Source organism: Numenius arquata, chromosome 6, assembly GCF_964106895.1.
Source record: "Numenius arquata chromosome 6, bNumArq3.hap1.1, whole genome shotgun sequence".
NCBI classification, from domain to species: domain Eukaryota; kingdom Metazoa; phylum Chordata; class Aves; order Charadriiformes; family Scolopacidae; genus Numenius; species Numenius arquata.
The window spans coordinates 24,125,151-24,150,109 of record NC_133581.1 but is presented as its reverse complement, the minus strand read 5'-3'; the positions used below and the strand labels follow the sequence as shown (position 1 = coordinate 24,150,109).

The window sequence follows — 24,959 nt, the reverse complement described above, 5'->3', positions numbered from 1 at the left end:
TTCTGAGTCGGAGCAGGCAGTGAGACACAAAAAAGCGTACGGTATTTAAACAAACTGTTAGCATTAAACACGGAGCAGCGCAGAGGAGGTCTGGGCCTGGCTAGTGACGGAGAGGAGGAGGACCAGGAGGTGCCCATCAGCACCTGTCTCAGGACCGTCCTTCACCAGACCCTACGCCGCTTCTCAAGTTTTCCTCCCCGCCCGTTTTCAGACCCGGCCGACGATCTCGGCGGCCTGGGGGGGGGGGGGCGCGGTGCAGAAACCGGCCCCCGCTGCCGAGGGGGTCTCCGCGGGCCGGGGGCAGCCCTGCCCTCGGTGGCGGAGGTGGGGGCACGGCCGCCCCCCCTCCCGCTCCCGCCGCGGGGGAGAGCCGCGCCAGCGCGGCTGGGCGGTCGCGGCGCCGGCCCTCCCCGCCTTCGCATTCAACTGGTGGGACGCCCCCCCCCTCCTCCGCCCGCGGCGGCGGCGCGGCGCGCAAGAGGCGGCGGGACGAAGCCGGCAGCGGGGCGGCGGGGCGGGGGGAGCGGCGGGCGGCCCGGCCCGGCCCGGCGCCGCTGGCGGAGGATGCGGGCGGCGGCCCGGAGGCGCGGGCGGCTGCAGGCGGGCGGCGGGCAGCGGCGCGGCGCCTGACCGCGGGGCTCCGCTCCGCTCCCGAGGATGCTGGGGGGGCGATGCCCGGCGACAGGGAGGACGAGATTTGCCAGAAAGCGCTGCAGCTGCTGGCCGAGCTGTGCTCCGTCGGGGCGGTGGAGAACGAGAACTGCCGGGATTTCATCTACTACCTGCGGGACAGAGCCCGGCCCCGCCTCAGCGACTCAGGTACGGCCGCCGCCGTTACAGGGGTGCGGGCACCGGCGGCCTTCCCCGTCCCCTGGCAGCGGGAGGAGGGTGAACGTCCCCAGGCATCCCTCGGAGGCCGCGGGGCGAGGCCTGCCGGCACGGCGGGAGCTGCCCCGGGGTGCGAGCGACCGGGGAGGGAAGAAGCGGAGGCGGATGGGAGTCTCCCAGGAGCGCGGGGCTGGGGGGGATTTGCCCCGGTCTGGCCGGGGGAGGACGCTGTTCCGGGCTGGGCTGCCCGCCGCTGCGGCCGGTGCTGCTGGGTCTCGGTTACGGGCGTCCAGCGCCCGGCTGTTGGCGGAGATGCAGCCCCCTGGCTGGGCAGCGCTCCCCGCGGCACCCGGCTGTGAACCGCCCGGGAGCCGGCAGCGCGGGGTGCGGGCAAGGACGGCGGGCAACTTTCTGCCTCGGCTGAAGCCCGACCCTGGAGCGGGTCAGAGCATCCCTGCCCAGCGCTGCCTCCTCCGGAGCTTGCTGCAGTGTCACAAGGCGAGGGGACTCTTCTTATGCTCCTGTGGTCCTCCCCATCACTCCGGGTTTAACTGTAAATACGAAGGGGGGAGGTGGGGGGGTGTAGCTCAGTTTAAAAGCAACGCAATGTAACCAAACTTTCCAGTTCTGTATTTCACAATACATTTCTTGCATTTCTGTAGCAGATGTGGGGGTTGTAGATCTGACAAGATGTACACCGAGTGGTTTCGTGTGTGTGTGTGTCAGGATTATGGTTGCCTCTTCGTATCTTGGCATAACCCTCTGATTTAAAAACTTCAACTTAAGGAAGCTTTATAATAAGGAAGCTGAGCTCCAGCTGCTCAAAAATGTTGAAAGATTGATGATGTTCTGTACATCTCTGGCCATAAGGGAAAGGCAAATTGCAATTTGAAGTAGGAGTTTATTATATTTATTTTTATACCACCAAGTTGAGTTTGCTCAGTACAAGGAGAAATTTAGAGAATTAGAACAGAAGTTGATAAACATTTGCAGTACTGGAAACCGTTGCTGTTACATCAGCTGATCATCACTGCACAGCATTAATTTCTTAAATATGCTCTGAAATAAATTTGTTCATTTAGCATTGGGCAGATTAATGACACTTGATTCTTAAGTATTTTTCTGTAATTTGGTGAGCCTGAAGTAACACTCAGAGTGCAACTTACTGACAAATCCTTGGATATGCTAAAGGCCTGGAGGAAACAAGTAAAACTAAGAAAAAAAAATGGGGATGGGGGGAAGATCTGCTATCACAATAAATGAATAAGGAATTTTCTGTCATTCAATTTGCTTGTATCCAAAGCTATTTGCAGCCATTCTGGCTTTTCACTCACGTAAAAACTTTCAAATTAAAGTGATTCATGCAATGTTTGATAAGGATTCTTTAAAATTAGGCAAATTTAATTGTTTTGTTCCTATAAGCAGATTTAATTGCTTTGTTCATATAAGCAGTAATTTTTGTGACAGACACCTGTGATTTCTGTAATTTTCATTTACCAAGGGATCAATCACATATTTGTATATCAGGTGATGACTCCAAAAATGTCTACTTAAATCAGTGCTCACTTTGAATACTAAATTACTTGAAATGCATATGAAGACTTTAACCTCAGCTACTTGGATAACAGCTTTTCAGATTTCTTTCAGAAGCTACTGCTTTTTTCCATCAGCCTCGGGCAAAAAGAGTACCTGGCATCTGTTTGGGAGCATTTTAAAAACAGGGCTTGCTCAGTAAAAATTTATCACCTCTACCAAATGCTACAAAAAATAATTTTGTATTTATTTCTGCCTGTTTTGTTTAAACCATTATTATACAACAGCCTTCCGGTATTGTTGCAAACCTGCTCAATTACACAGAGCAGCGGTCCCTAACCTCCGCCAGCCAATGTGCAACAACAGTGAGCAATTATGCTGCAGGCAGCATCTTCCTATTGGCCTCAATTTTAACATTTTTATTTTTTGCAGCTGCAGCCAGTCTCAGAGGGTCTAGAAGGCAACATGTTATCCATAAGCCCTGACTCGGAAACCACCCCTGTCGGGTAGCAATGTCAGGAATTTATTAATTTACCTTTTCTTATATTTCTTTGATTAAAATACACATATTGTCCCAGTAAATTGGCTGACCATGAGGTTTATTTAACTAGTCCTTGGATGTGATGGTATGAGCTGTAAGAAGATGGTGTACATGACCTCCAAAAAGAAGTAATACGATTCACAATCAAAGGGGAGTACATTGACAAAATCCAACTTGATTTACATAGTGAGTTTCATTGACTTAACAGTGGCGAAATGGCATTAAGAAGCCCTGAGAGCAAGTCCATTCACTTTCCAGCCACTAGTGGTCTAAACACAGGGGTGTGAAGAAGAACTGTGCTGAAAGACAGTGTCTTCTTGGAAGAATTAGGCAAAAGATGAAGGTATAATAGCTATAACACACACACACACACACACCCGTGTGAAGGTGGTGTGTGTTAGCCAGACTGAGCAACTTCCTCTTAGGCCAGCCAAAAGAGCTATCAAAAATGTGTACAACTTTCTGAGAGCTGAGAAAAACGCAGCTGATTAGCTTTTGTACAGGAATTAAAGCTTTTCCCCATGCTTATAGAAGATTTTCTCCAATAAAGTGGCTACTTGCCTAAACCCAACTACATGGTGGATAGAGATGCGCTGAGCAGCCAGATCCCTGGAGAGCCACTCGTTTCTTGCCTGGCATCTGATGTAGTTGGCTGTGTGGCTCCCCGCCATCTGAGTGTTTGGTGTGTGACTCAGACCAGAGGGCAGGAGCAAGGGGGACAGGAGGGGACTGGATGCTTGGGGACTGGATTCTTGTGGTATGCACAGCATCTTTTTTTCACATATAATTTGCCCTATTATGGGAAGTACTGCACAGTGCTTACAGCATAAGGTAAGGGCTAATGAGTTCCAGTTTTAACACCCTGGTCCACTGGATTTAAAGGGTGACATAGATGAGTCAGATTTTGGAGGTTTTCTAAAAACTAAAAATGCAAATTAGGCATTTAGTGAAAAATCTTCCATTAGTTAAATAGTAGTTATATGTCAGACCACCTTTGAAAATCCCAACAGGCATCCTTAAGGACCTAGATACTTTAATAAGCTGGATCTTTTCCTGTTCCATTCCTCCATTCCCTGTTTGTAAAATGTTGATAATGTTTCTGTATCATAGAAGGGTTTTATGAGGGTAAATTGCTATTAAAAGACTGAGAACTCCAAGCGTGTAATACATTCATAAGGGAGAATCATATGGACCTCTTAGAGATACTCAAGTGAAGACCATGTTAATCATAAGGGTGTTTGAAAACAATCACTCAAGATCCTGGTGTCACCCCATGACACCAGATAAAGCAAATATAAAGCAAGATGAGGAATGGAAGCTGCTTGACTAGAAGAATTATACCAATGTGTAAAAAGAGAAAAAAACCCACCAAAAAAACCCAACTATGGAGGCAGAATATCTTCATGGAGAGACTGGCCTTTAAAACAGGAATTAAGACCCAAAAAATTTGCATTTCCTTGTAGACTATTTCTCTAATAGACTTACCTTGCTACTTCTTAACTGAAAAAGTTGGTGTGGCATGAATCAGGCCTGCCAGAAAGGGCGTATATATTTTTGTACATGTGGCTTGGAACTTTTTAAAAGATGGAAACTTTCGGGGAAAAAAAAATCAAGAGGAAGAGTTACATGGTTTTGATTTAGGATAGTTGAGAGTTGGGCATAGAAGACAGGAAGAAAGTCTTCTGGTAGCTGGAGCTAGTGCCTTGCTCTCAGCCTGCCTGGTACGTGACTCTGAATTACGCTTCCATTGTAGCAGATTTGAGTGTATCAAAGTTGCATTTCAGACATTTCGGAAATCAACTTTAAAGCTTTTGCTACTAGTTGTTGTTGTAGTTCTTGGGTGTAGGTGATTCTGGGTCTTCCGGGGAATTTTTTTTTGTTTTGGTGAATCATTGTTTTTAAAAAAACAGCTTCCCAGAGATGGCAGCGGTAGCTGCCATTGCTCTTCGTAGACAGGATAAGATTTCTACATTACCTTTGGTGTAGTGTTTTGCCAGCTTTGCAGCGACTTGTGCTCCCTGCACATCTTCCATTGACTGCTAGATACAGCAACAGATTGCTTAATTTATAGTTACATGTTTGCTGGCATTTGCTGAATATCAGTAAAATTAAGTTAAATAAAGGAAGAGTATAAAAGAGTTGCACACCGACACCGCCTTACACAAAACTTCATCTCCTTAGAACATTCTACAGATTGAATTTTTCTTCCTTTAGTTAAAAAGTATACAACCCTTTAAAACCTAGAATAAAAAAATTTTAAAAAGTCAGAGGAAGTTGTTATGAACCCAAGGACTGGATAAAAAGGATGCTTAAGATGATTAGGGTTATAAAAAAGTCTGGGCCATTAATCATAATGAATTTTCATTCATGTCATAGTGGAAAAATGAATAGAAACAAAAAGTAAAGTTTCCTCTCCTTTTCTGTTGTGTTGAATTGCACATCTTGAAGTTAAGCCAGTAAGGTCTTACAATAGTCTTAATTATGTGCTTTAAAATTGACTAACACATGCTAAGCCAGAATACATGCTGAATATTGTGGGTATAGTGATGGCCATTAGTCACAAAGTATGCTACAGGTCATAAGTAAGAGATCAATATTGTACAGTGACAGAAAGTCCGATTTTAGTATTTGATGGAGGTAAAGATAGTTAACAATCAAGAAACTAAAAAAAGTGGGCATGGAAGTGTGATGGATATTGAAGGAACAGTATATGAGACGGCGCATATGGTCTTGCAGTAGAATTTAAGAACCTTATTAATCAGTGCTTCATCTTTTAATGTATAATTTCAACTTCAGGAACAAGAAAAGCGCTAAGAGACAAAAAGGCCTAACGGGCGTAAACGTGGCCTCCCAGCTGACCAGCGGAATGTGAAAGCCGAAGTTTTCTGTAGAGAGTATCATTCCGATAGACTGGTCACTCCCTAGGAGGCTAATCCTTGCAATTGAATAGTATCCCATCAAGCTTCCCTTTAATTCAGAACTGAGTTAAAAAAAACACCTGTCTTCAGAAAGTAGTTTAATTTCATAAGAAGGCATTTTAAAACTTTCATAACTCAAATGACTTACTGATTTATCGCCCAAACTTCCAGGAACATAACAAGCTGCAGATTTCATCAAGATGCTAAATACAACTAGATTTATCTAGCTAAATGAAAAAAGAATTTACAGAGTTGCAAAGACATGAAGAAGGTTAGAGTGGGTGAAATAACTTTCAGTATGTTGTTTTATTTTTATTTTACTCATTATGAGCTATCACTTTTAATTTTGTTTTTCTTCTGCAAAATGAAAGTGAAATGCTGCCACTCAAAATTGATATTATTCTGTATGTCATGTTAGTGCAAAGCTCTTCACAGGATAGAGGACAAGTATGAATCATATTCACTAACATGGTATCAAATGAATGAAGAAGTGTGAGGCCCAAGTTCCTCCGGGTTTCGAGAACCAAAGTACTGTTTCAAGAATTTTAAAAAAAAATACAGTGCTGTTATGTATTTTAGACTAAAAATACGTATTCTTTTTCTCTTTTGAAAAGTCAGGAACAAGTTTGCAGAAGGTAAAAAGAATTATTTCCTGTTGCCTGTATTCTAAGATGCTCTGCTAGTTTAATTCCCTGTAAACAAATAGGCTCTCAGAGAATTTCCTTTCATACTGAAGGAGTTCTTCCTGGAAAATCTGTTTTAAACAGGTAACTGTAAACTTTGAAACAAAGTGTAGAGAAGAGCAAATTATGTTGAAAGAAAAGGGACTACTTGTGTGCTTAGCAATGGCTTGAAGCTGTAATTGAATTAATTTAAATAAAAGTAAAGTAAATAAAGATTTTGCTTTAATATAACTGCATATAACTTTTTCCTAGAATAGATATTTGTTCTTTTTACAGGTAATTTAAAGATGTATAGAAGTTTAAGTTAAATAATTTACACCTCAGAACCAGAGAAAAGGACGACTACAAACATCATTCTTAGAATAAAACTGAACTTGAGGTTGGATCAGGTTGGAGATCAGAGAGGTCACATTAAACACTGCTCAAACATGAAAGGACACATCGCTGCACTACTGAAATCACTGTACGTTTTTCAGCAAAGCAGCTTCAGTGTATTAGTACTTTCCTCTACACTGAGAAGACAAGCAGGAGGAGGTTTTCTGTAGCCCTCTGACCAAGACTCATGCCACTGCTGTCCTGTGGCTGCTCTTGGATGTTGTGGGAACGAGAACAAGTTAAACTGTATGAGAAAAAGACAAGAGGAGGGTGACTTGTAGCCCTTCCTGGCCTGTGCATCTATACTCAGTATAGATGTGGAAAGCAGGAGCTTTCTGGGGCTTCCATTTCCATTTTGGTTTTACTTCTTAGTTATATGGGAAACATACCGAATGTCTGTTGTTTACAGTATACACCTATGCACTGAAACTATAACGTAACACTCTCTTATGCTTGTGTTAAATAGACCGATGCCCACTACACCCCTTTGTATTTAACGAAGAAAAGTATGTGTACTCGTACACTATATTCATTGTATGGAACAGCCTGCCCAGGGAGGTGGTGGAGTCGCCATCGCTGGAGGTATTTAAGAAACATGTAGACATGGCACTTCAGGGAATGCTCTAGTGCCCGAGATTGTTGGTTTGTGTCTGTTTGTGGGTGGGTTTTTTTGTTTTGTTTTATTTTGTGGTTTGTTTTGGGTTTTTTTGTTGGGTTTGGTTTTTTTTTTGTGGTTGGACTCGATGATCTCAAAGGTCCCTTCCAACCATGAAGACTCCGTGATTCTGTATACCTGTAAATGATATTTATTTACTGAAGTCATAGCAAGCAGATTTGTGAAGTAATCCTAATAGTTAGAATAGCACACCAATTGAATCAGAAGTCAATTATCTCTACAGTCATCCCACAGTTTATACAAGTCTCTTCCAAAAGTACGGTGAATGTTAAAGAAAACAGTTATTTTGAATTGTGAGTAACAAAAATATATATAATTGAAAATAACCTAAAGAGTAATGATAAAACCATCAACCTTTCAAAAATTAAAATGGCTAAATAGCATACGGTCTTACACCTGAATTCTCATCTTAAATGCCAGTTTTGCTGATGAAAAACAGTAAGCTAAATTTAGCCCTTGTACATATGACTATTTGCCACAAAAACTTTGTGCATTTGTCATAACTCTTATTTCAATGGAATTTGCACATTCCTCTTAGATAGGGGGAGAGGGGAAAGAATTTGCTAATTATAATTTCGTAAGAAAAACCCATAAGCGTTCAGCAGGCAACAATTTACATTTAGAGACACAAAGCCCTGATCACTTAAGTAGAGGTGTTACTGTAAAGGATTTATGGTTCATTAATTCCTCAACAAACATGAACCTGTGTTACAGTAATGCTGTTTTTCAGTGCTGGTAGAATTCGGAATTGTTACGTTTTTGTGCAATCCATACATTTAGTGACCCAAGTACAAGTGATCAGCCACATGTCCCCCCAGATAGCTTGCTGGAAATTTCCTTTCCAAACTAATCTGTGAGAGTTTAATTGCACTGACAATTCAGAGACCTAGAAATGTAAGTCCAAAATGATTGCTGTCACAACAGCAGATCCCGTGAAATTCAGTCTTGAGGCTGTGCAGTGCTACAGCATCGTTGGTGTGTGTTATATGTAGAGGTTGAACATAAACTGCATTTTATGTATTTATGTTTCAAATCACATTTCCAGGTTTTAGTTCTTCCCCCACTGAAAAATAATGATCATTGTTGGTTTAGTGCAAAGCTGCACTTAAGAACATTGTATTGTGCATCTTTTGCTATATTTTGTCATTAATTTAAGCTCTCTTGTGGCTTTATTTAGACCAAAGAGATAAAGAGAGATTATTTTGGTTTAAAGCTTTCTGTCCTTTTCATATTGCTAACAAAATCCTAGTTCAATGGATAAGATTCTAGAATAATTAATTACAGATGGAAGGATTTTTCATAGAAATGCTGTCAGTTGCCACTTATAAAATCTTTAATTCCTACAGTTCCTCATCTTACAAGATAAATATTTTTTGCATGTTCTGTAGTACTGTTAAGTAGTGAGTACTTGATCTGTTTATTTGGGGAGTACAAAAAAAATTCTGTCTCATAAAGAAAGTTTTATGTATAACAGCTGGTGGTTTGCACATTTGTTACATTAGCTATTGTAATCACACCAAATCTTGTGTGGTTTAAGTTGCTCAATATGTTCAGCTGCATTTTTTTTTTATTTTAGACATTAATTAGCCAAGTAAAATCAAGTTTTTGTTCTTTGGCAGACAAGTATGCTACAGGATTTTATCTTGTACACTTCCTATGGTTACTTGGAATTCAGAAATACAGCAGCTGCAGTCGAAACTGTATGTCTTGAGCCAATTTACAGTTGATGTGTGTCTACCGAAGGTAAACACTGGAAGGCTCCAAGAATATATAATATGTCAGAAAAAGCTTTTAGATTATCAATGTAAATCTACCATACTGACAAAAAAAGTCAGGCACTAATGATTTTGGAACTTAAACTTTCAAAGTGCATGTAAAAGAAGAAGAATTAGGAATTGAAATCAGATCATTCCTTCCAGTATACTTTCTCACTTTTTCTCCTCGAAGTTTAGTTTTATTCGCACACAAAAAGAAAGCCTTCCTGACTTCCCTTGCAAATATATGTTTCCTCAGTTTGCTATGTTTCCATCAGGAAGTTTGTTCAAAATTTCATAATTCTATCTTACGGTCTGTGAAACTCCCCAAATATTTCCTTTCCCCATGTGATGGACCTTTTTTGTGTGTAGACAATTACTAGCCAAACACTAAATATTTATCTTTTTAAATCTCTTCTTGTAAACCAGTCTTCATTATTCCTACCCAGGTTACTTTTTGCCCGGTTTCTCCATTTGTTTTCTAGATGGTGTGTGTATATACCTGTGTTTCAGGTGCTTTTTCACCAGGGTGTTCCCACTCCATTTCTCAAGCAGCATCTCATTTTATTTACTGCCCATGTTTCTGGTATTTTTAATGCATTGTGTTTTAATTCTCTGACCTCAACCGTATGGTTTGTTTTCTCCTCACATTTAGTGTAATTTCAGAATGTAATTGTATTTCTGCTTAATCAATCAATAGATGATGTTTGACCCTCGTACACACAGACTATCTCATTGGGCATCTGACCACAGCTATATAAAGTTCTGTGTAGAGTTTTTTTAAAACTTTCTACTTACTATGTAACTGCAAGAAGTTCATACCTATAAAGGTAATGGTTTCCTTAATATATATTAAGATGTTACAGATGGTGTTTCTCACATCTATGAAATTATATAAATAATTACAACTTGTAATTCAGTAAGAATTATCCTGTTATAATATATAGAAAGGAATGTACAATGCTAATTAGAAAATGATCAATGAGACCAACAGTCTTATGATCTTCCGTTTCCATTTGTAGCAGAAGTTTTACACGTGTAAAAGGGAAGCTTCTTTAATTTTTTTTTCCCTAGAGAAGTTTAATGGATAAAACTAATGCCTAATAATTCTATCTTTTTTTTTTTTTGGAAGCCTACCATAAATAGGGTGATCTCAAATATTCATTATGCTAAAGTCTCTCTGTACAGCATAAAGGAAGGGATTGTTTCCTGAGTCTGGCTACCGGGAAATAAAGCAGGTTTTGAGTTGGTTGCCACTGAGTGCTATTCTATTCCCCATAGTAGGGCTGATGTAGGATATGTAGCAGTGGCATTATGGAAATTCTCACCTGCTGAAAAGAGCTTTTAGGTCCATTAGCAACCAAATACAATAGAGAACAGATCTGGTATCAGTTCAAAAAATACGGAAAGCTCTGAACAGAAAAGTCTCTTATCAGTACTATTTTTCAAAGCTTTACCAATCTGCTTGGGGTAATATAAGACACAAATCTAAAATAATAGCTCTAATGTTTTTTTTAATTCTATGATTGTCCTCTCTCTCTGCAGTAGGTATGCCATCAGGAAAGGTTCCTATTTCTGCAGATGCCATTAAGGCATCCGTAGTAATAAAAGCGTAACTTAAACTTTTTATCTTTTTTTTTAACTGACCAATATTAATGATGAATAATGAGTCAAAACAAAATTCTTCTCCATCCAAGTCAAGGACTGAGAGATAAATCATCGTGTTTCAAGATAAAAATGAGTATCAGACTGGAAAATGGAGACCAGAAATTAGGCTTAGCTGGTAAACAGAAAGGTGAGGGGTTGACCTATTTTTTGTGTTTGATTTGTTTGTTCTAAATTTATAGCTGTTCCACAAAGAAAGAGAGGTGAAACCTCCTGGTGCAGCAGGCACGAGCAGAAAGCCTGTCACTTGTGCTTCTCAGGAGATGCAGAACAGGTAGCCAAGCCTCTGAAGAGAGAGACATCACTCATGTTCCTAAGGACCAAAGAGCACTGAGCAGATTTGCTGTCACTCAGAAATTAGACTTAACTGAATTGAAGCCTGGGATTTTGAAGACCTGCCTACAGGGACACAGTAGACAGGAAAGGTTGTGAATATGCTTTTTTATACCTCTGTTGTAAGAAGTTATATTTCTATTTTTTATTACAGTAAAATTTGCCTTTTTTTCCTGAATTTAAAAGCCTTTTGAGATTCTTTGGGGACTTCACTGTAGCGAAAGATAAAAGTAGATCTGTCTAAATGCTTTGGCTGTCTTGGGGTCCCATCAGATGCTTGTTGCTTTTTTTTTTTGAGGATTCATAATGTGGTAAGCCTGCCTGAGAAAGCATAATTTCCCACTGACGGTAGGGCTGTGGCTAAGCAGGAAAGAGAAAGCTTGGCCATCATGGCTTCATCTAGTAAGGAAAACGTCACCTTGGCTCTTTCCTATGCAGCAGCGTCACTGTTCCTGCCAGCTTCTGTTAACTGCAGAAGGTGTAACATTTTTATATCTGTTCTCATTCTCAAGTTAATGTCTTGTTCCTGCCTACCTTATTCATTCTCTACCTGTCTCTTGTTCTGTTGTCGTTATGTTATAAAGAGTGATTTGACTAGTCAAGATGATTTCTTTCATACTGCTGCTCTGAGCCAGTGATGATAAAATAGCTAAAAGCAGTGCCCAAAATAGCAGTGCACAGGTATAGGTTTGCCAGAGCGATTTGATAGTAATTACTGTATCTGTCCTTCTGTGGTGTAGTGTTACAAGTGAGACCCAGCACTGTGAACAAAAACTGCTCTTTCTTCTTTTGCTCTATTTTTCTTCCTCCTTTTCTGTTTTTCTTGGGAGCTGAAAACCAGAGCAGGTAATAGCAACAGAACCAGCAACACCTTCAGCCACCTCAACTTTTTTTCCTTCCCAAATTGGCAGGAAGCAATTTTTCACCTTCACGAACATCTAAAATTCAGTCTCAGGATTCACTTCTCATTCTAAAGGCTCTGTGCACCCAGAGAAGAAGGAACAGAACATTTGTTAAAATGGAAGTCTTGGGGTTTGATATTTTCAGTGGTTTGGCTGTTTCACCTCCTTTTTTCTATACCCCTCTTATGAGGAAGATTTCCAGTGGTAGTTGTTGCCATGGTACTAAGCAGGATGAGGTGTCTACTCCAATCTTAAAACTATGTTTATGGTCGTTTTGTGAAAAATTATCTCTTCTGACAAGTCAGGCTTGTTTACGCAGAATTAATACAGCACCACTTCTCTTATTCCAAAGTGAAGAGAGGCTCTTAAGGTCATTCCCTGTGTGTCAAGGCAAATGTGAGCTTTAGCAGTGCTGGAAAAGCCTTAGAATTAGCTCTGTCCTTCCACTCCCTCGTTAGCTGTTCAAATGAACAACCGCTTCACGCCCTGCCGAGCAGCTGATTGGCCTTGGAGGAAAGAAGCATCTGAAGCAGTATTAATGTTTCATTCAAAATCATGAGAGCTAGGGAGGAGGGGAGGGGAATTAGGGAATTCAAAACCCCAAATAAGTACTGCCTTTTATTTTACCAGGCCCTTTTCTCTTGAGCAGCATCCCTAATTCTCTCACACATTGAATTTCCTCTCAGGACAGTCTTGCTAACTTTGTGAGATGTTTTTGCCAAGGGTAAACTAACAGTGTACAGAAAGGAGTTTAGTCCTCTCTCTTCCCTTTGCTTTTCTCTCTCTGTTCTCCATTTCTTCTTGCCAGCCCTGTTAACAGTAGTGTGACATATGCTGTATAAGAGATGGAGGAGCACAGAAGCTCTGCAGTCCCTCCATCCTCTGCTAGTTTCCCTTTGCAAATCATCACTGCTGCATCAAGACTTAGTATGTTTACCATTTGAAAATCCCTTTATATTTTCTCAGTAAGCAAAACAGATCAGAAAGCTGTATAATTAGTGCCTTAAAATGAGCAAACTAGATGTGATAAACCAATCAGTAAAGGAGTGTAGTAGAATGCATGACAGCCAGAACAGCAGCTGCATCTGGGAAATACACAAGTCCATGGAATCCAACAGTATAAAGTGTCTAAAGCTGTAAAAGAGGAGCAATTCTTACTTTTTTTTTTGTAGCAGCTTGAACCATGGTTAGCAGCCATTCCAGTGTATTTATTGCAATCATAACATCATTGATGTTAAAAGAAACATCATCTGAAAGTGGTGGTGTGGTTTAACCCCAGCCAGCAACCAAGCACCACGCAGCCGCTCGCTCACGCCCCTCATGGCAGGATGGGGAAGAGAATCAGCAGGGTAAAAGTGAGAAGACTTGTGGGTTGAGACAGTTTAATAGATAAAGCAAAAGCCGTGCACACAAGCAAAGCAAAACAAGGAATTCATTTACTGCTTCCCATGGGCAGGCAGGTGTTCAGCCGTCTCCAGGAAAGCAGGGCTCCATCACACGTAATGGTTATTTGGGAAGACAAAAGCCATCACTCCAAATGTCTCTCCCTCCTTCTTCTTCTCCCAGCTTTATATGCTAAGCATGACATCACTTGATATGGAATATCCCTTTGGTCAGTTGGGGTCAGCTGTCCTGGCTGCGTCTCCTCCCAGCTTATTGTGCCCTCCCAGCCTACTTGCTGGCGGGGCTGTGTGATGAGCGGAAAAGGCCTTGATTGCTTAGCAACAACCAAAACACCAGTGTGCCACCAACACTATTCCCATCCAAAATCCAAAACACAGCACTACACCAGCTGCAAGCAAGAAAGTCAATTCTATCCCAGACTGAACAATGACAAGTGGGTATTCACATAAGATCTTAGATTCATTGTAAATAGTATAGCACATGCCAGGGTTATTAAATCTGGAAATGTTGGTAATAAATAACATTTTTTTTCTTAGGACAGGAGTAGAAAAAAATGTTAGATACATGTGTTGCATAACTAGCCCTTGATTAACTGTGGACAACCCCTTTTACAATGTTTCAAGCACTACTGTCCCCAGTAAATGACAGTGAACAGGTGCTACATCTTTGAGAACTTCTGTGATAAATATTAATGTTGAGTTTTAAAACCCAAATGTTGCTTTTCTTTTACCTGTTAGATAGTCTTTGGAAAAAAGAAGGGAACAAAAGCAAGCTTTTACAGACTATTTCCTGACTCAGCAACTGAATGAAAGGAGCGATGCTGACACGCTTCGTTCAAGATAAAGGAAGGACTTAGCCCCAGCTAAGGAGGACTATGAACATACAAAACGGCATAGGAGATGTTAGGCTGTAAATCCTGCGAATCAAATATTACTCTAAAACATCTTAATACAAACTTGTTTGATTTAGGTATGTTGTTTAGGGACAGTAGTATGGTTTAGTTGACTGGAATAGATTACTAGTTAGGGACTGTGAAAACTATGGCTCTTTTCTTAACTGTGGCATGCTTGGGATGTCATCTTGGGGAAATCTCTCAGTGCTGCTTTTCCCATGCCCTTTCAGTTGCCTTTTCAGTACTGATATGAAGTTAAAATTCCAGCTAATCCCCTGTCTGTAACCAGAGAAGAAAGCAGGGCATGTCTCAAGTGTGATGTTAGTAAAGCGCTGAGCAGAAAACTGCCTAAAAAGCATCCAGAGAAATCATTAGGTCCAGGGACTTAGGTGGAAAGTAGTCTTCCTGAATATGGCACACTCTGTTTTCATAGTGAACAGGCATCAAGAGCCTGTGCTTTGTTGGGGCCTCCCAGCACTTTACTCTTATAAATAATAAACAGAATATATTTTCCTCCTGTGTAGGTTAGCAAATAGAAACATGCTTCTGTTATCAGCAAGGAAGCCATAATTGAGAGGCAGAGATTTGATGGAATACACATTCAAATGGGAATAAATAAAAGCATAAGGGGGATTTCAAAACCTCTATTTTTGTGCTGGGCTTAATCGGAATGTTTAGCTATGGAATTTATTAATGATATCTGTTTGCAAGCTTGGATTTATGTTTTCAGACCTAAATCCCACCCCACACTCTAGCCTGCATCTGACTGTGCAGCCGTACTAACAAGATAACTTTTAGTTATGTTTTGCATATCCCAGCATTTTGCTGGTTCCTGCCTCTTCAGCATAGAAATTTCAAACATTTACTTTAATGGGCTGGGTTGGATTGCAAATGCACACCTCAGCATGATACCATTTGAAACCAAAACTGGAAGAACTACCATGAAGGTAATCCTTTTCCAATTACTGTAGGAAAATGCACAATACAAAGTATGCTTCTTAGAGGGAGAGGCCTTTTTAATGTGCTCCCATTCTCCAGTTTGCCCCACCCCCATGCATGCTTGGGATTAAACAGTGTATTTTTTACAGACTCATTTTCATTGTTATTAATGATATATATTTGTTTATTAATTTGTCATATACCTTAACATGCATGTTTTGCTCATGTTTAAGAAACTTATAAAACAAACCACCCACCCTGTACATGAAATCCTCTAGAGAAATTGTTTACCAGTGAGGTAGCTCTACTCAGCAGCCTGCTGACAGCCCGACTTCCACAAGTTTGGAAGTTTGGAACATGCAGCTTTTTCAAGTGTATGTCCTTTCCTTTCTTCTTCCTTTTCCCCTTCCCTTTTTCTTCCTTTTTTTTTTTTTCAGGTTTTTTCTTAAGTGAATATAAGCTTGTTCTTACAAGTGAAATGTTTTCTGTTTTCTTAATGTTTGTATTTTAGTAATTAAAAAAATTATGCTCTTTTCCTACAGTCATCTGATTTTCTCTAATTTTGGTGCAAAACTTAATCCTGCCGTAAATCAGATTCCAAAAGCTGCTAAACCAGAGCCACTAAATCCGACCTCATGACTTCTGTAGTACTACTTTCACTCGAAATAATCTCAGAGCGCAAAATTTCCAAAGAAATGTACATGGGTGGAACTACTCATACCCCACTGAAACAGAGTGGGAATTTGATATATAAGCCCTTCATGTATTTCTGAAAATCCGAGCCTTACAATTTATGCTTGCATAAAATAAGAAATTACTGCTTCTGTTCAAAATACTAATCCCAGTATTATAGTGATCCATTTTGAATAGTCTCATCTCATTTATTCCATTTTGTGTTACTTGAATAATAAATGTGTGCTATAACAAGAAATTAAAAAATTCTTCCTCAAAAATGTAAGAATGTGATCAATTTTCCCCTCGGTGCTATGCACTGTCAGCAAAAGTTAGAAATTCACAGTGTGAAAAGTAATCTTTGCTAACATAGTGAGGCAAATATAGGTTGTTAAATGTCAACCCAAGGGTGGGAATAGTGTTAATTTAAAGGAAATAGGATCACAGACACTTCCTGAGAGAAGGAAGCACCCAATTCTAAAGAAAAGATTTAAAATAGTGTTCACATAATATGTTTTTATGTCTATTTTTTCATAATATAGTCAAGCTATCAGAGGTGTGATTTTTATTTTTTTTTTAAATCTCATTTTCTTTTTTTATTTTTGGGGGCCATGTGAGGCCAGGATAAGTAGTGGAAATTGGTGGGTGCTTTATCTGCCTACGGATGTTGGATGACAAGGAAAAAAGGACTGAGTGTTCAAAAAAATTGTCCTAAAATCATTCAGCTGAAGAAGCCGAAAAATTAACAAATCCCGTCAGCACATTCCAGTTAGCAAGGAAAGTGGGTTGTAGCTGTCTCTGGGGAGCTGAGAAGAAACCCACATTACTATTTTTAGAGACCAGAAGATGGCAAAACAGTGGCTAGAAATTTACCATCAGTTTATTATGTATGTTTGTTTTTCCCTTAGAAGTAGCAGAATTCTTGGAGTTCTTCAAAAGCCAAGGAATTCCCCAGATCTGAGAGCAATCCAGCTGAGCAATTCTTGGGGGAAGAGAGAAGACGTGAAAGCTGTAGCTCAGTGTTTCCACACTGTTTTCTTAAGTATCCCACTGCTGTGGTATTACGGTTTCTGGGAACAAGGGGCTGCTGCCAACATTCTCTTCTTTACAGTCTTCATTGTAATTCTGAGAGGGAGTTGTTCTCCCCTTGGAACAGGCATGAGGAAAAGCAGCCACGAGTCTGCAAGAAGAATGTTGCAAAGTTGATGGTCCCTTCTGTACATCCCATTTGTTTATGTACACCCACCTGGAGAAACGAGCGTATAACATGGAGGGTACCTCAGTGATTATAACTGAACTAGTCTGAAAAAAAACTGTGCCGTATACCATGATTATAATTTCTCTCTCTGGTAAGGTTGTTTAGCCTCTTTTTCTTATTTATTGCTTGAGTGAACCTAATTCATTTGAAATTATGTTTTGGTGGAAGTAAGATACTGTGCAACTGGTGGTATTTCACTGCAGAATAACCCCTGAAGGGATTTGTAATCCCCTGGTACTAACATCATCTAATAGTGAGCCAAATTAAATAATAAGCTCAGTGCTATGAGCACAGCTTCATATTCAGGCTCATTCTGTTTTTGTTAGCATTGCCTAGTAATTAATTATTATTCTGTATTTATGCTGTTGATGACATCCAGAGGCTGACCTGAACCGCTCGAGCCGCTGGCAGCAGCAGCAGTATATATACATGCAGATATTTTGTTCTCTCTATATAAATGTGTGCTGTAGGCTGTCTCTTAGAAGATTTGTTAGTAAGTCTTCCCTGTAGCTAAACACAACAAGACAGTACATGCTGGACATCAGTCAAAGACACACAATGACATATAGCTTACTAATTACTATTAATGTTTACAGGATTTGGAATGTCCTAATTGATTTTGGCACTGGAAGTGCAGTCTGTTAAATCGCCTGTCACCTTTGTTTCATCCTAGGTCTCGCTGAGAATCTCATATGCAATTAACTGTAATTGCTATACTGTATTTATTCTAAAGTGCACAATACATTGCTATTTTGTTGTTTGGATCTCAAAATCAGGGAGTTAAGTGCTTAAAACAGCACAATTCAAAATAAGGGGATTTTTGTGGTGAGGGTTGTTTGTTTTTCCAGAGTAGAAAAATACAAAGATTTTAACATAGTTCATATTCCAAACTCATAGTCCTCCTGCACTTGAAATCTCACTAACTTCAAGGAGAGTAGCTTGTGCATAAAGACTTGGCAGGTAAATCCACATTACCAACAGGTGTGGCCCAACAAGAGGAGTTTGATTTGCTGCACACCATTCTGATTAAAGGGCTGAATGTCCCCGTTGTGCTGCTGCTGAAGCAGCGGTGAAGCTTGTGTCAGTTGCCAGTTGCAAGCACGCATCAGGCAAGCCTCAAGCACCAACTCCAGGAGGACCCTGTGTCCACATTGCTGAACTTTGGAGTCTGGCTTCAGCTTTGGTTCCACCAGGAGAAAAACTACTTCAAACACACCAACCATTGGTGTGTCTCACTGAAGTGAGTACCGCCAGGCTCCAAGTATAGATACAAGGCAAATCCGCACCAAAAAGAATCCTTCTCCCTCGCCCGTCGATGCTAAATCACTAACACGGGCATGTTATTTAGGAAGACTAGGGTTAAGGATGCCAAAACAAATTGTTATGCCATCTGTAAGATGGGGCAGTTGTTTTCTGCATATGGAATTGTACAGTAATTCTTGAAAGGAATGTATTTCCTCCACATATTCTAGGTTGCAAGGTGGAAGAAGCACTGAATTGCTCACACAAATTCATCTGCCAGTTTAGCCTGGCAGTATTTTCTATCTAAACCGCCAAAGCTCCAGAATTAACATGGACTCTCTAGAAAGCTCAATAAAAGAAAGAGCTTTGCCAAGAAGCTGTCTAGGATAATAAGAAAGTGAAGCCCTTCCTACAGATAAAGGACAGGAATCTTAAAAGTTTTCCTTCATGGAAAATGGAGAGCTGGACTGTCTCTTAATATCACCCACTGTTTGGATGTTGGAGCACAGGTCTGTTGCTCAAGTTTATACTTGCAGCACCTACTCTTTTTATTTCATAGCGGATTGTTCAAGGAACAGCTAATCATAAGTTTCCTTGCTGTCCTTGTCAAAGCAGAAGATACTCTTTAGTTCCTCATATTAAGGAACTAGCTGTTCTAATTTTTCTGGAAAAAATAATTTCAGGAGATAAGATCTAGATCTAGCCAAATTAACTTAATTAAAGAAAATGCAAATCCAGTAGAATGAGAGTGTATATTCTACTTGCTGCAAGGACAAAATCCATTCAAGAGTCTGGGTATGACAAATAATGACAATAATTTTACATCTAAAATATTAGAAATATCTTCTATCAGAATGTAGGATGAAAGCAAAGACTATTTGATTTGAATTTGGTTTACCTACTGCAAGTAGAAAGACAAGCCATGGGCTGATTTCCAGCACATTCAAACTATTTTAGAGCTTACTTTTAATCCAATTAATTATTTTGCTATTCTCCATTCAATTAATTATCAGTTCTTATATAATATGTAAAATGGTGTTTTGATAATAAAAGATTACTGCAGAGTTTGCTTTAGAAGAAAGCACAGCAAGATTGAAATCTGCAGAAAGCCAAGTTAAAAGAGGCTATTAACTTTGATAGCAATTACACGTACATAGATGTAACACAAGAAGATGGGATATATTACATGGGGTATGGAAGACTAGTGCAAATCTTTACTGTAGAAATCATTTAGGATTGTACATAAATACCATTGCTTGGATTTTCTGCTTAGATCTTCCAACATTGTTATATTTATCAAAATGTATGTTTCATTTTTTTTATTACAGATATTGTTCGTTATTGCTTTTTGTGGTATTTCAGGCTTCTGTGATCTACTCTGAAAAAAGAATTCTTTCGGTTTACAACCTAAGAATTGCTGCTCAGCAATTCTTTTATGCTGCCGAGTATGGTGACATGGCTTTTCTGTACCATTTTTTGCAAAAGTCTGTTCACGGTGTCAGTACTTTACATGTGGTGGCAATATGCCTACTGTCTCACAGAAAGCAGGTGCATTTGGAGAGATGACAGCTTTCTCAGAACTCAATTATTTAACTCCTTTATAACTAGATTATTTGAAAAAGACATACCATCTGTTTGGTGGTCAAAATCTTGCTTGTGTGCTAAGCACATTCTTCTTAAATAGAAGGATGCATCCCTTCTAGAATGTATCCCTTCTATTTAGTTGCAGGCTGTTTCACTAGAAGCAACTGGAAAGTTGCTAGACTCAAAATTAGAAGTGAGAAGATCCAGGTTCCATTCTGAACTTTTCAACTTGTTTACCTAATTTCACCTTGAGCAACTGTGCTGCATTTTGGTTTCTGTTGCCTATTCGTAAAAATACCTTTAAATAACTTTGACACTCATAGAAGGAGGGAAAAGCTACCTAGTGATATACAGTTTAATCATTGTGATAATTTAACAGCTTTGTTCTGCAAACTACTTGGTAATGTGCATAGAAAACCACTACAAAAAATTCTTCAAATATCCATTAGGGTTTCTAAACACATTTGTTGTGCTGTTTACATTCCATTAACATTTGTCAGATCCAGATTTACTCCCAATGGTCTTAACTGTGTATGTCCAAACACTTGGAGAGAACCCATTCAAAATTTTAGTGCTTTCTAGCAGCTTTCATGAATAAACTTTGATTTTTTAAAACAATTAATTTACTCATCCTATCAACAACGGCAACATTAGTAATTAGCTAATAAGGCCTGAAGGCTGCCATTTGTCTCACAAATACACTGCGGAGGTTGCTAGACTGTTAAACAAAGAAAAAATCTGAAAAAAGATAGCTTGCAAATTTCTCTTAAAAAACTTTTAAATTACATCTTTCTCGCCAAAAATCTGGATTTGCATTTCTTTTCCCATTCATATGATATTTGAAATTACTAGAAGAAAATATTTATTTTGAGTGGACCATCTTGTAATCATCCAAGAGGGTGAGAGGCACACTATTAGTTGATGGACAGAAATGATGAATACATTGTGTATCAGAGAGGTAGTCTGAAGACTTTGACAAGAAATGTGTCAGACAACCCCTTATCCTAATCACTCCTGAATAGTTACACTCCTGGGCATACGCTAAACCTGCATCTAGCTGCTAGTAAAAATCAGGGTATCCTAGGTGCACAGAGGATTTCTTTTTGTAATTCTGAGGTCACTGTGATGTGTCATCAACTGATGACTTTTTCACAGAAAAGAATCGTTTAAGTTGGAAAAGACCCTTAGGATCATCTAGTCCAACTGTTAACACTGACAAGTCCACCACTAAGTCATGTCCCTAAGTGCCATGACTACATGCCTTTTAAATACCTTCAAGGATGGTGACTCAGTACCTGTGTGATCAAGGAGGGGAGCTTGTATTTGGCAATGCTTTCTCACACAACTCATCACAACTCGGTCAAAACAGAGTGAGGTCCCTACAGTAAACTGTAGCTCCAGCCATACAGATCCAAGAGTTGTTGTCCCCCTCAAATATCTATTTTATTCATCAGAAATTAGTAGGTTTTTTTAAACACCAAAGCCCTAGAGGCAGCATCACTTATTAAACTCGTGTTAATGGTCACTTTCTATGAACTTAATATATACTTCAGAATCAGCTTTCCACCCACACTGATATATCTCAGACTTGGGATGTACATGTGTGTGTATCGGAGGGGAGGGATGGAGTGAGGGAGAACAGAAAGCAAAGAAGAAACCTTTAAACACACAAAACAATGTAAATTTGTACGGAGCCATCCACCTGAGTCTGCAGTGTTTGAAAAATGGAGTGTATGAAATGCTTCTGTTCATTATCATTGGGGGAAGTAGATCAAAAAGCTTCAGGACACTTTTAAAATACTAACTGTTAATTTTTTAATTGCTAAACATTTTTAGATGCATTGAAGTAACACGCTTCACAGTGGTTGTTACTGGTAAATAGGGTTCAACAGACAGTCATTGCTATAAATGACTTCTTGGATGAAATGTAAGAGCTTCTGAACCTTTCTGACCTTAAAGTCCCTGGTGCTCACAAGTGGATGTTTCCTTATTTGTGCAAAAAGGCTCACAGTGTTTCTTAAAATATCTAAAATATAAACACTTCCTGCTTTTCTTAGGTGCAAAATGCACCATGAGGCCCCTTGAAGCTTTTGAAACCTCCAGAGAGATGCAAAGCTAATGTATTCAGTTAAGTTACTATCAGCCTTAAAATCCTGAAACGCTGAAGCTTTAGTATCTTGACCTTTATGTCAAGATGAATGAAAAACAAATTAACTTCTGACTCAGCAAGCCTTTCAGAAGGATTGTGTTTGTTAGAAAATGTCCCTCTTTTTACATACAGGTGTAAGAGCAAAAATAAGCTGTTTTTCCTTAAAGCTGAAACATCCTAATCTCCACAGTTGCCACAATCTCTAGCCTTAATGAACTAGTTATGGATACTGTTCTTTGGCATTTATATATTATAATCTGATTGTTTCTATTGCACACAGCTATGGGTACTGTTGACAGGAAGGTACAAGAGGGATTTGGCAAATTTAGAAGGTAACAGCACATAGGGTTATATCCAGCTTTCATCTTTGTCGCTTGTCCCCCATATGTCTCCTTCTAAAGATTTGTTTTCCTTATGAATCCAACAGATTCTCAGAAACTCCTAACATTTCACAGTAATTGATTTGTTGAGCATGCCCCTTTGACCACATGGTAGGGCAGGCTTCTCCTGCCCAATTTTACTCAAGGAATTTAATGGCAAGTTAATACATTACTGACAACAGTTTGCATCAAATCTGAGACTCAGACTGACATCTGGATTTCGGAGAGCGGCAATCCCATGGTTACTTCACTGATCAGATAGTAAACGAATGCTAAAATGCACTGTTCTGACTTATCGTTTTCTTGATTATTTCTTTTTTTAATCTATTATAGCTCAATAAAAGTGCTTAGATCAGCAGCTGTAGAGAGTAAAGCCCTGAATTTATCCCTACAGTCAACTAGCTTGTTAGTCAGTGAGAAAGCCAGATACTTGGACACCGCCTGCATAATATGGAGTAAAAATACTGACAAGCCTCAGAAAGCTGGGCATGAAGATCATTACCATCTTTCTCAATATTAAAACTTCAGTGCATTTATTTGTGTAACCCAGTGCGCAGTTTAGGTACACTCACTGGAACAACAGGATTGGACTCCTCTGCTTTCTTCTCGGTAACAAATATTGATCAGGGTGGCTCCATTAATCTGGGATGCATGGGCATCTGTCACCATTGTGCAGTGTTTAAAATTTGCTTTGTTGGTCATAATTACAGTATATTAGCTTTCCTCTCCATAAAACTGGTTAAATACAAGCAAAAAAACCCAAAAACTTCAAGGTTTCCAGTTTCAATTTTACATTCACAACTAAATACAACACGAAATTGTGTAGTTCATAAGAAAACTTCAAAGAGTTGTTGCTACTAGTTCTATTTACACATTCCTTTTAATGTAAGAAATGTCTTGCACAACTGTACCATTACACCCAGGAAAGCAGAAATCCAGGTATGTTTGATTCTTATGCAAAGCATACATTATTTAGTATATGCTTTGCAAAAATAAGTAAGTTGAAGCTCTCCTTTATATTTGGATTTGCCAAAATTAGGAAAGCTTCCAAGAGCATCTCAGCTTTAAAGCAATTACTTCTTAGGAAGTAAAAAGTAGAAGACCAGTCTGAGTGATAATTTTTTATCAAATCTGTTTCTCAATTCTTTTAGCTGTTACCTTTTTAACCTGTTTCACTTTAGATTTCTCTTGATTTTCTGCTCTTAGTTTCTCTGTTTTCATGTCTGTTCTAGATATTCTCTTAGGCAGTATTTCAGACAGACGGGATTTCCAGAACTACCTACTAGTAACAGTCTGTAGAAGCCTTGACCTTGTTTCTCTTGGAGAATGAAGGAAGGAGATGAAGAGGAGTGTGGATGGGAAAGCAGCATATTCAATATATTTTTTCTAACAGTAAATTCATAGTAAAATTGATCTGCTTGTAAGTTACTAATTCATTATCTTTACTAGTAGTGAATATCCCCATCAGTAAGACTTCCATCCCACCTGAATATATATGGATCAGGGCAAAAAGCTTCATTTTATAAAATGGGAACTATAAGTTCACAAAGAACAGATATGTAATAAATTCACCATGGTTCATTTTCTGAAATACTTTTAAAAATAAAGTCAACCTGAGCATTACCATGCATCTGGCTCCTCAACTGAGAAGGATAAATGCTTTCAAAGCTGTCTTTATTTCCCTTTATGGCAACAGCTCCCTCCCAAAAGAATAATCAAGCTATTTAATCAGTTTAAGATGCCAGTGGTTTGGGATAGTTTACTTTTCAGGAAGAATATTGTGTAACAAGTCCAGGACAATCGGTAAAGATGAAGAAGTCCTAACCAAAGCAGTTTGAGAGTATTGTAAACTATCTTTCTAGTCTAGATATTATGTAGGGATGAGAGTGCAGTCATTCAAGAAAAAAAAATAATAAAAGACCAGCCAAACTGAAAAACAGTTATAAACATCTCATTAGGCTCATGAATGTCAAGATAAGAATAAATTTCATCTTTATCCATATCAATCTGTGCAGGCAAATTTCCTGAAGTCCCTTGTGAGGTTTCAATGGTTGTGGCAACCTTTTTATGATCTGCCAGTGTACAGAAAGCAAATGAATTTTGGCTCTTCCTTAAATGTAAAGCAAGGACTGTAAATATTGAAACACACTGATGTGCCAAACTCCCATAATATAGGCTTAGAGTAGATGATTCTAAAAAGGAAGCTAATGAAATAATTGACCTCATTTCCA

The 24,959-nt window shown here is 39.4% G+C and overlaps 1 protein-coding gene across 1 annotated transcript in view; it reads left to right on the top strand.

The window, feature by feature from the left end:
- Window positions 1-671: 671 nt before the first annotated feature.
- Window positions 672-24,959, top strand: part of SYT9 (synaptotagmin 9) — a 63,389-nt gene continuing 39,101 nt past the window's right edge. Inside the window, exon 1 of the mRNA XM_074149254.1 lies at window positions 672-819. Coding sequence (XP_074005355.1) covers window positions 672-819 — 148 coding nt within the window. The remainder of the gene's footprint in view (window positions 820-24,959) is intronic.